This window comes from Phyllostomus hastatus, unplaced genomic scaffold (genome assembly GCF_019186645.2).
Source record: "Phyllostomus hastatus isolate PE091 unplaced genomic scaffold, TTU_PhHast_1.1 phas_contig_147, whole genome shotgun sequence".
Taxonomy (NCBI): domain Eukaryota; kingdom Metazoa; phylum Chordata; class Mammalia; order Chiroptera; family Phyllostomidae; genus Phyllostomus; species Phyllostomus hastatus.
The window spans coordinates 5871156-5883359 of NW_025333603.1; the positions used below are offsets into that span (position 1 = coordinate 5871156).

Consider the following 12204-nt stretch of genomic DNA (forward strand, 5'->3'; position numbering starts at 1 on the left):
GACATACAAGTTCAGGAAGCACAGAGAGTCCCAAACAAGTTGGACCCAAAGAGGACCACACCAAGACACATCATAATTAAAATGCCAAAGGTTAAAGATAAAGAGAGAATCTTAAAAGCAGCAAGAGAAAAGCAGAGAGTTACCTACAAAGGAGTTACCATAAGACTATCAGGTGATTTCTCAAAAGAAACTTTGCAGACAAGAAAAGACTGGCAAGAAGTATTCGAAGTGATGAAAGGCAAGGACCTACAACAAAGATTACTCTATCCAGCAAAGCTATCATTTAGAATAGAAGAGCAAATAAAGTGCTTCCCAGACAAGGTAAAGCTAAAGGAGTTCATCATCACCAAGCCCTATTATATGAAATGTTAAAGGGTCTCATTTAAGAAAAAGAAGATCAAAACTATGAACAGTTAAATGACAACAAACTCACAACTGAATCTAATCCAGCTCTATCAACAACTGAATCTAAAACCAAAAACAAAAACAAACTAAGCAAACAACCAGAACAGGAACAGAATCATACATATGGAGATCATTTGGAGGGTTATCAACTGGGAGGGGGAAAGAGAAGAATGTGGGAACAGGTATAGGGATTTAGAAGCATAACTGTGTAGGTACAAAATAGACAGGGGGAGGTTAAGAATAGTATAGGAAATGGAGAAGTCAAAAACTTACATGTACGACCCATGGACATGAACTAAGGAGAGGGGATTACTGGAGGCAAGGGGGATACCAGGCAGAGGGGAGCAAAGGGGGAAAACTAGGACAACTGTAATAGCACAATCAATAAAATATACTTTAAAAGAAAGATGAGATAATCTCTGCTCAAGGGTCATCATCATCAGAAGAGAAAGACTCATCAATAACTAAGTATGTTACTGTGTAATGCATTATGAGAGAGGAATACAGGCAGTGCAGTGAAGCTCATGAGAAGAAATATTTATGCCCAGGGAAGTTTTAATAAGGTATTAAGAGAAGTAATGACATTTGGACTGGGACTTCACAGGTAAGTCAATTGTTTCACCACACAAAAGAATGGCAGAAGGATATTATCCAGGGATTGCTAACAGCCTAAGTGAAAAAAAAAAAAACCCAAAAAAACAAAAAAACAAAAACCATAAGCAAGTTCTATGCAGTACATTTAGGGAAAGCCAAATAATCTAGTAAGATTAGAGATTGGAAATATCCCAAGGAAGTAGTAAGAAATACCACTCACAACTGAATGACAAAGTAAAATGGGGCCAAATTATAACAGGCTTGTTACGTCATGAAGGAATTCAGATTTTATCATATAAGAAATGGGAATTCACTAAAGCTCTCACAATATCCTTAGATATTTCAGAAAACACCCTTAGCTCTAAAGCATGGAATTCGGTAGTTGTTAATTAGGTATGCTCTAAATTCAAACATCAATATAAAATTAGGAAAATGAGAAGAACTAGCAGCAGCACGAAGTACTAGGAATATGTGGTAATAATCTACTTATGGTATAAAATGTGCCTTGTCATGGTTCTATGTTTATTAAATGTGGCAAAATTTGGTTAATAATTCAGAAACAATTTACTGAGCAGCTATTAAGTTCCAAGCTCTGTACTAAGCATTAAAGATAACAGATGACTCTTTCCCTCAAAGAGATTATAACCTAGGAGGAGGAAAAATATAAACATTATTTTGCCACTATTTAGAATGGTCTTGAGCAAATTACCTAATTTCTTGTAAGCCTCGTTTTCCTCATCTATAAAATGAGAATAAAAAAATCTACTTTATAAGGTCCTTGAGAGGACTAAATGAATGTGTACATAAAAGTATCAAGCACAGTGACACAGAGTTGGCATTTAATAAAGTGAGCTATTACCCTTTTATTGCCTAGTGGTATTGCCTAGGGCACTAATTCAACCATCAGTGAACCAACTTTATTTAGCAACCATTAAGTACATGCTATGCACCAGACACTATGCTACACTCTAGGGAATTCAAAGATTAATGATCTGTAATACACATAATGCAATTGTACTTCAGGTTATTTTTTAGGATATAGATAACCATATTATTTTACCAGAGTAAAAGTTAATGACACTAGCATAATTGAAATGCATTACTAAAGTAATACATATAATTTCATACAAATTAATTTGAATGACCACTAACATGCATTTTACAAATATTTTAGTTGATCAAAATAAACTAAGAAAAGTTTTAATGATGGGCTTAAAATAGTGACTGGTTATTCCAACTAAAATTATTACAATAAATTTTATTCACTAGAGTGGCAATGTAAAGCCAATTATATCTTTTAATGCCAGCCATTCACATTCTTTCATAAAAGAGTGATTAAGCTTAAATGATTTTCTAAATATAAACAGACCAAAACTAAAATAAAAGCAAATCAGCACTGGCTGGTGTGGCTCAGTCAGTGGACTGAGCACTGGCCTGCAAACTGAAAGGTCGCCAGTTTGATTCCCAGTCAGGGCACATGCTGGGTTGCAGGCGAGATCCCTGGTTGAGGGGTTGGGGTGGGAAAGGCAACCAATATACGTATCAATCACATACTAATATTTTCTTCCTCTGTTTCTTCCTCCCTTCCCCCTTCTCTAAAAGTAAATAAATAGGGGAGAACCAAGAAGCTTTAGCCAGAGTGCAGATCCCCTCGCAGCTTTGATGGGGGGACCCCCGCGGCTTTGGCGAGAGTGAAGACCCCACAGCTTTGGGGTGCACTCTTTGGCCACATGGCTTAAGAAATAAGAGACTTTGCCTGGAAAAAAAAAGGGTGAAAGGACCTTTTGCTAATGGGCCATGAGAAGGCACCACATGACTTTGGATTAACTGGGGTCCAAAGTGGAGATCCTGATGGTGACCCAGCTGATGGTGCTGGGATCCTGAATCACAGACATCTACTTCTTTTCCTGAGAGACACGGTACCCCAAATTAGGGCAGAGGGGGAAAGAAGGACTGTGTGTGTGTCTGTGGGTATCCTAAAGGACTTCGATATTTTAATGAAGACATCAGGTCACTACTCTAAGTTTCATTAGCTTTAAATAAACATTTCCTTTCCTCTTTAGAAAAATAAAATAAAATAAAAGTAAATAAATAAAATCTTTTCGAAAATCAACAAAAGGTGCCCTGGCTGGTGTGACTCAGTGGATTGAATGCTGGCCTGTAAACCAAAGGGTCGCCAGTTTGATTCCCAATCAGGGCACATGCCAGGGTTGTGGGCCAGGTCCCCAGTGGGGACCACACATTGCTGTGTCTTTCCCTCTCTTCCTCCCTCCCTCCCCCTCTCTAAAATATAAATTAAAAAATATTTTAAAAATCAACCAAATGTATTTGGTTGTATTGGCTCCTACAACCAAATGTAAGGAGTACAAATGCTAAATAAACACATCTTTAAAAAAAAAAGAAGTCAAGCCCCACCTGGTGTGGCTCAGTGGACTGAGTGCCGGACAGCAAACTAAAGAGTCATCAGTTCGATTCCCAGTCAGGGCATAGGCCTGGTTGCAAGCCAGACCCCCAGTAGGGGGCACATGAGAGGCAACCACACATTGATGTTTCTCTCCCTCTCTTTCTCCTTCCCCTCCCCTGTCTGAAAACAAATAAAATCTTTAAAAATAATAATAATAATAATAATAATAATAATAATAATAAAATAAAAAGAAAGCAAAAGGGCACAAGTATTTAATAAGAAAAAAATACATGGGGAATACAGTCAATAATATTGGATTAACTGTGTACAGTGCCAGATGGGTACTTGATATATATCAGGGAATCACTTTATAAATTATATGATTGTCTAACTACTATGCTGTACACCTGAAACTAATATGAAATACTACTGAATGTAAACAGTAATTGAAAAATAAAATTAAAAATAAAAAATTCTGCTTAATATCTTTGAGGTCTTGCATTAGCTTTTTTAAAAAACATTTTTTAATTTAATTTTAGAGAGAGGGGAAGGGAGGGAGAAAGAGGAAGAGAAACATCAAAGTATGGTTGCCTCTCACACTCCCCCAACTGGGGACCTGGCCCACAACCCAGGCATGTGCCCAGACCAGGAATTGAACCAGTGACCCTTTGGTTTGCAGGCTGGCACTTAATCCACTGAACCACACCACCAGGGCAGCTTCTTAAAAAAATTATTGTTTATACTGTTACAGTTGTTCCCAAATTTCTCCCTTTCCCCACCTCCTCTCAACCCCACCCTCTGCCCTCCCCAAGCCAGTGCCCATATTGTTGTCCATGTCCACAGGATGTGTATAAATGTTCTTTGGTTAGTCCCTCCACCATCTTTTATCCCATCTACCCTCCGACCCTGCCTCTTTTCCAGTAGCTGTCAGTCTGTTTAACGTATCTAAGCTAAGCATCTGTTACTATTTTGTTCATTACATTCCACATATAAGTGAGATCATGTGGTATTTTTCTTTTACTAATTGGCTTAATTCACCTAGCATAATTTCCTCTAGGTCCATCCATGCTGTTGCAAAATGTTTCTTCTTCTTTTTTTTTTTTTCTGCTGCGTAATATTTCATTGTGTAAATGTGCCACAGCCTTTTTATCCGCTCATTACATTAGCTTTTCAAGTATTAAAGTTGCACATTATACAGCAGGATAACCAAGAGCTTCACTATTTCATAGATCTGAAATACTTACGGGTTATTAACTGAATGTTTATGATTTTTCCATCCAATTTTTGCAAACTGTTCGATGTTTGTTCCTGTAGAGAAAGCACATATCTATTTGTGAGTTAATGTTCTTTGGCTGCTTGTTAACAAATGTTGCAATGGTACTCAGTGTCCTGCTCCATATTTACATATTTTCGCTCACACAGACATCAGTACTGAAGATGTCAACACTGATCCCTCCACAAATATTTCTTAATCATTAAACTTGGGTATATTTACTGAATTGAATCAACTAATAGACATACAGGGTGGGGCAAAGTAAGTTTACAGTTGTTCATATGGAAAATAATATAATAATTAATAAATGAGAATAAACTCTGTGTTTTGTGTACTCAAAACTGTAAACTTACTTTGCCCCACACTATATATGAAAATAGTTCAAACTCGCCAATTCTACCTAAAATAACTAGAGTCCAATTTCAAAAACTAGAAAATATAGCCCGGGACCACAGTGGTTTTCAGGCAAGGAAAAACTGCCAGCAATTCTTCCAGAAGTCTGCCACAGCATCTTCACACCCCTGAAGTAAGGGAATAAGGCAGATTCCATCCACACTGGTGATCTCATACCAGTAAGAGCAGTGATCAGGCGGCAGCCAATATGGGTCCACAAAGAACAAGCCATATCACAGTAATATTTTTTTATTGGATTGACTGGGAGATAAAATGGAATATGGTATCTGGATATAAGCAAGAAAATTAAATTTTCAAGACATCTTTGGGACAAGATAAGGAAGTAGCGTAGTGTAGACTTTGGTTTTTTTAAGCAAGTTTTTTTGGTACTGCTAAAAATATAAGGGTTCTGTCAAGTTTAGATAATACTGGATTAAGCTGGATTTAATACTGGATTTTTAAAATGTATTGATTTGAAAGAGAAAGAAGATGAGAGAGGGAGAGAGAGAGGGACAGGGGAGGAAGAGAGAGAGAGAGAACCATTGATTTGTTGTTCCACACTTATTTGCGCATTCTTTGGCTGAACCTTGTATTTCTGTGCACCCTGACTGGGGATCGAACCCGCAATCTTAGCAGGTTCGCTAAGACACTCTTCTTTTTTTCTTATCATAGGATCCAATTTATCTATAAAAGGTAACAGTCCTTTAAAAAATATTTTTTTCCACTCACTTATCATACGTTTATTAAACCTGGGCACTGATGAACAGCTTATTAACTACTGATTCAGAACTGCCAATTCAAATTTTTGGCTTTTGAAAGGATATGATGGTATAAAAAAATTTCAATCTTTCTGAGTCAAAGTTTGAAGCCACAAAAATCTGCTGATTCTATAGAAGCATGTAAGCTATACAAATATTTTTATGCATTCTTTTCTAGTGCACATTCACAAAGAGCAATTTCAAATGACAACTTAAAATTCTATGAAATTCTACAACTCGTTAAATATCAGTTGAATGAGCCCTGGCCAGATTAACTCAGTTGGTTACAGCATCATCTAGATACACCAAGGTTGTGGGTTCACTCTCTGTCTGGTCAGAGCACGTACAAGAATCGATCAATGAATGCATAAATAAGTGGAACAACAAATCGATGTTCCTCTCTCTTCCCCCTCCCTTCTCTCTTTAAAATTGATAAATAATTAAAAGTGAATAAAGGCTTCCTATATCTTTATATAAAGCAAGTGTAAAATTAACACCGAACTTGATAAAAACATAAGTAAAAAGAAAATCATTAACCATACCACTTATATTCATTTTTGACAGTACTAAAAAAACTGACAGAGCATAACCCCACATTAAAAAAGTCAAGATATCATGACCAAGTGGGATGCATTCCAGATATGCAAAGTTGATTCAGTATCATAAATTCATTAACAAAATATTCTATTAATAGATCTAAGTGGAGCCCTGTTTGGTATGGTTCAGTGGATTGAGTGCTGGCCTGTGAACTAAAGGGTTGCCGGTTCGATTCCTAGTCAGGACACAGGCCTGGGTTGCAGGCCAGGTCCCCAGTAGGGGGCGCATGACAAGCAACCACACTTGGATATTTCTCTCCCTTTCTTCTTTCTCCTTCCCATCCCCTCTCTCTAAAAACAAAGAAATAAAAATCTTTTGAAAAAATAGATCTACATGGAGAATATAATGCATTCAACTACATAACTGCTGGGAAAGCCTTTGACAAAATTTAATACCCATTCCTGAAAGTAATACAAACTCAAGAAAGTAAAAGTTGATGGATACTTTCTCAACAGAATAAACACACATGTACGTGCACACTCACACACACGAGACCCTGAAGCCAGCATCTTAATGGAATAATACTACCTCCTAAAACAGACTGAGAATTGAATGAAACGACATAAGTATGGAAATTCAATCATTCATTTAGTCATTCAACAAATGTTTGTTGAGTATATCAATATGCTAGGAACTATAGACCAGAAGAGAAGAAAATTCTCTTCCAGCCAGCTTACCTGACAAGCACTGTGCTAGGCGAGATATACTGAAGGTAAACACAATAGACATGGTTGTTGCTTTCACAGAGTTTATAAGGAAGACAAAAACTAAACAAGTAAAACCACATGCAATAAATATGTGACTATAAACAATGCTAAGTGCTATGGAGGAAAGCAATAGAAGGCAATCTGTGAACGTAAGTTAACAGGAGGGACCTACTTCAATGTGAATGGTCAAGGTAGCTCTTTCTTTGAAAATTTAATAATTACTTACAGAATATCTGCTTTGTGCCAGGCACTGTTCTAGGTAACAGTCAATGAGCAAGGAATAAAACCAAAAAAAATCAGTGCTCTTATGGAGCTTAGATTCTGGTTGGAGATAGTCAATAAATAAAAAAATTTGAGCCCTGGCTGGCGTAGCTCAGTGGATTGAGCGCAGGCTGGGAACCAAAGTGTCCCAGGTTCGATTCCCAGCCAGGGTACATTCCTGGGTTGCAGGCCATAACCCCCAGCAACCGCACATTGATGTCTCTCTCTCTCTCTCTCCCCCCCTCCCTTCCCTCCCTAAAAATAAATAAATAAAATCTTAAAAAAAAAAATTTGTATGCCAGATTTTTAATGTTTATTGTATTTTTTTCCATTACCATTAATGCTATATAAAATAAAACAAGAGACAGATGATAGGCAACTCTGGGAAGAAGGGTGAATAAAACAAACAAACAAACAAACAAACAGAAGATAGCATTTAAGCAAAGGTGGAAGTAAGTGAGCTAGTACTGATGATATCTTAGGGTAGAGCATTCCAGAAGTAGAAATAGCCAGGCTAAGGCCCTGCCTGAGGTAGGAATGTGCTTACTGGGTTTAATGAACAGAAAAAATCGTGTAGCTAGAGTAGAGTGGTGAAAGAAAAAAATGATAAGAGATGAGACCCCAGACAGCAAAAGAGGATGGAGGATCAGATCAAGAAGCTTGTAAGCCACAATAAGACCTATGGGTTTCAATCTGAGTGTGAGGAGAACACAGTGGAAAGTTCTAAGCAGAGAAGTGAAATGATCTGGCTTATACTTTAAAAGCATTGCTCTGGCTATAAAGTAAAGAATTGATTACAGAGGTACAAAAGCAGAAACAGAAAAACAAGGTAAGATAGTCCTAGAGTCAAGTGCAAGGTGGGGCTTGCACTATTATAGAAGTGGTAGAAATGGTGAGAAATAGATATTTTGAGAAATAAAGGGAAAGGTTTGCTGATATAATGAATGTCCAGTATAAGTAGAAGTAAGAATGGCTCCAAGCCCTGGCTGGTGTGGCTCAGTGGATTGAGCACTGGCTTGCAAACTAAAAGGTCACCAGTTCAATTCCCAGTCAGGGGATATGCCTGGGTTGGAGCCAGGTCCCCAGTTAGGGGGCACATGAGAGGCAACCGATGGACATTTCTCTCACACATCAATGTTTCTCTGCCTCAGTTTCTCCCTGACTTCCCCTTTCTCGACTTCCCCTCTCTCTAAAAATAAATAAATTTAAAATAAGAGAATGGCTCCAAGGTTTTCGGCCAAAGGTCCCAGAAAGACGAAATGATTTACCAAATGCAGAAAACTTCAGGAAGACAGATAAGAAAGGGGGAAGTTCAAGCAAAGAATTAGGACTTTGGTTTTAGACCTGTTAAATTTGAGATGCCTATAAGACTTCCAAGTGGAGATTCTTTTGTGAAGTACTGGAGATGTGAGAGAAGATTTAAGACCCAAAGGATGAGATGGAACTGGCCCTGAAAGAATGAAGAAGTGAACCCTGTAGCCAAACGGAACATGAGGCTGAGGCAGAGAATAGTTTGGCAGAGAACAGAGGAATGAAAACAAGAAATGGTTTTTTAAAATAGACTCTCATTATTATACAGTAATAGATAATAAACACATATTTTAGTACCTGAATGCTATGGACTGAATTGTTCCCCCCCACACACAAAAAATCCGTATGTTGAAGCCCTAATATCCAAGGCGATGGTGTTTGAAGATGAGGTTTGAGGAGGTAATTAGGGTAGATGAGCTCATGAGAATGATGGAATTAGTGCCCTTGAAAGAAGACTAAGAAGGTATCTGTCTACCTTTCTGTCTACTTTTCTCTCCACCCTGCAACACCCACACAAAAGAAGAGGTCATATGAGTACATAGTGAGATGGCAGCTGCATACAAGAGAAGAGGCCTCAGAATAAAACCTACCTTACACCTTGATCTTGAACTTCCCAGCCTCTAGAACTGTGAGAAATAAATATCTTATGTTTGAGCCACCCAGTCTATGGTATTTGTTACGGCAGCCCAAGTATACTAAATACTGGAAGTAGAGTTACACTACACAAAAACGTAAAATATGTGAATGACCTTGGAACCAAGAGGTGTGAGCGAAAGCCTAAAATGCCTTCAAGAAACGATTAGTAGAAGCCTCAAGGTCCTTTAAGGATGCTGGAGGTGAGGGTTTGCAAAAAGATAAAACCTTACTGAGAACTGGAGGAAAGGACAGTCTTGTTACAACAGTAGCAGAAATTTCGGTAACACTATTATCTGATGTTATGTGGAAATTAGATAATAAGCAAAATATTGAAGTTTCCACATGGTTTCTTCTTGCTGCTTATAGAAAAATTCTATATAGTTATATAGAGGAAAGGATTGTTAAACAAAAAAGGATTCAGGACTTAATGATTTTGAAAATTCTCACCCTCTCAAAATGGAAAAAGATGCTAAAGTCAAGAAATGGCCTTTGAGCCCTGGCCAGGTAGCTCACTTAGTTGGAGCATTGCCCCAATACACCAAGGTTATGGGTTCAATCCCTGGTCAGGGCACATACAAGAATCAAGTAATAAGTGCATACATAAATGGAAAAACAAATCATTATTTCTCTGTCCTCCCCGCCTCTTCTTTCTCTATCTTAAAAAAGGACTGTGGATGGTCTTTGAGCAAAGAGCAAATCCAAGACACTGCCTGGAAAACATGGTCCAAAGATGAAGCCAAGGGCATGACAAATCTTTTGTTAGGAGCTCAGAAACAGCAAAGGTGATGCTTCAGAGTATAGGTCACACAGAAAAAAAGCCTTTGAAAGAGAAAAAGGCTATGCCTCAATAATCCTCTCAATCAAAAAGCTGCTAGGAAGCTTAAGAATGTTGTTCCTCAGTCATCTCAGCAGAAATCCAAGGTAGAGAAGGGCTTGCCTCAAAAAGATTTGCAGTTGTAGCTTTTTAACTGATGGTGTAACCCAACAAGATTCACAGGAGACTCACAAAATTCTTTTTTTTTTTAAGATTTTATTTATTTTTAGAGAGAGGAAAAGGGAAAGAGAAAGAGAGGGAAAGAAACATCAATGTGTGGTTGCCTCTCACACACCCCGCACTGGGGTCCAGGCCCCTAACCCAGGCACGTGCCCTGACTGGGAATTGAACCAGCAACTCTTTGGTTTGCAGGCAGGCACCCAATCCACTGAGCCACACCAGCCAGGGCACAAAATTCTTAAGATAAAATAATCTGCAGAGAGCATTCTTGTGTGATAGCATTTTATTTTGTGACCTGGGAAGTGGTTTAGGAGACAGTTATGACCTTTGTTAGAATTCACTAAGTTATGTTTTATGTACTTCTTTGTATTGAATTATAATACACAACAAGAACAAAAATTTTTTAAATTTTACTTATTGATTTTAGAGAGAGACAGGGAGAGAGAGAGAAACATAAATTTGTTGTTCCACTCATTTATGCATTCATTGGTTGATTCTTATGTGTGCCCTGACCTGGGATTGAATTCACAGCCTTGGCATATTGGGACGATGCTCTAACCAACTAAGCTACCCGACCAGGGCCAAAAATTTTGGATTAAAAAAAAACATTCTGAGTTCAACCCACTAACTTGGTTCCTTAATTTCTTAGCAGTTCACAACTCACAGTTCAAAAAATTCTGGTCTTGGGTGACAGCTATACTAATGAAAAGAATTGAAAGAAACCTACTTTGGAGGTAGAATTGATAGTACATAGGACTGCAGTAGAGCACTGGAATAGTGGGAAAAGAGGAAGAAGTGTCAAAGATGACTCGTGTTTCGGCTTTGAACATCTGAATGGATGTGCCACTTTGGGAAAAATGGAGGAGGAGCAAGTGTAAGATAATGGGAGAACAGAACTAAGAGTCTGTATTTGAACATGTAAAATTTCAGAAGCCTGTTATATACAGAGATACCAAGATGCCGACTGGATGTACAAGCATAGAGGCTATCACTGACTATCCTGTTTGCTCCCCAATACCCAAAAGTATATTATCTGCTTTTATTTTTTTTCACAGCACTAACTCCTTTCCCCCGGCCTCCGCATGTCTGTCCTTTGCTGTCTGACTTCGAAGTTTCTGACCACAAAAGTGAAGTCCATTTCCCTATCCCCTAATTCCAAGTTTGCCATGTGACTTACTTTAGTCAACAACTTAAATCTCAAAAGGACCTGCATGTTGAAAATTACTCTCTTGTGCTTCTGCTTTCACCATGAAAAGTGTATTGTCAGGGCTGGCCCTCTCCTGGTCCTAGGAGTAGGATGGGAGACATATGACCTAAATAAGTAAGACTAGAACAGAGCCTCCAACCAGCCTACAGTCATACGATTAAGCTAGACAAGAAAAGCTGAGCTCAGCTTAGATCAGCTGGTTCCCAGTCAATCTACAAACTTATAAACTATAATAATAAATGCCATTTAAAATCACTGTTTTATAGTGGTTTACTATACGGCAATAGCTGTATTCCAGTACCTAGAACAGTGCCTGGAATATAATGAGAGCTCAATATATTGTTGTTGTTTAAAGATTTTATTTATTTATTTTGAGAGAGAGAGGAAGACAGGAAGAGAAACAACAATAGGTTGCCACTCACGTGCCCCCAATCGGGGGATTTGGCCCACAACCCAGGCATGTGCCCCAACCAGGAATTGAACCAGCAGCCTTTCGGTTCACAGGCTGGTACCTAATCCACTGAGCCACACCAGCCAAGGCTTGTTTAAATGAATTCATGTTTAATTGAAAAAGAAATGGACCCTGGCTAGTGTGGCTCAGTGGATTGAGCACCGGCCTGTAAGCCAGAGGGTCACTGATTAGATTCCCAGTCAGGGCATATGC

The 12204-nt window shown here is 38.4% G+C and overlaps 1 protein-coding gene across 2 annotated transcripts in view; it reads right to left on the reverse strand.

The window, feature by feature from the left end:
• The window catches only part of SCP2 (sterol carrier protein 2), a 110012-nt gene that overhangs the window by 68683 nt on the left and 29125 nt on the right, over nt 1-12204 (reverse strand). For both annotated transcript variants that reach the window (XM_045856566.1, XM_045856558.1), the window contains exon 7: nt 4648-4711. In XM_045856566.1, coding sequence (XP_045712522.1) covers nt 4648-4711 — 64 coding nt within the window. The remainder of the gene's footprint in view (nt 1-4647; nt 4712-12204) is intronic.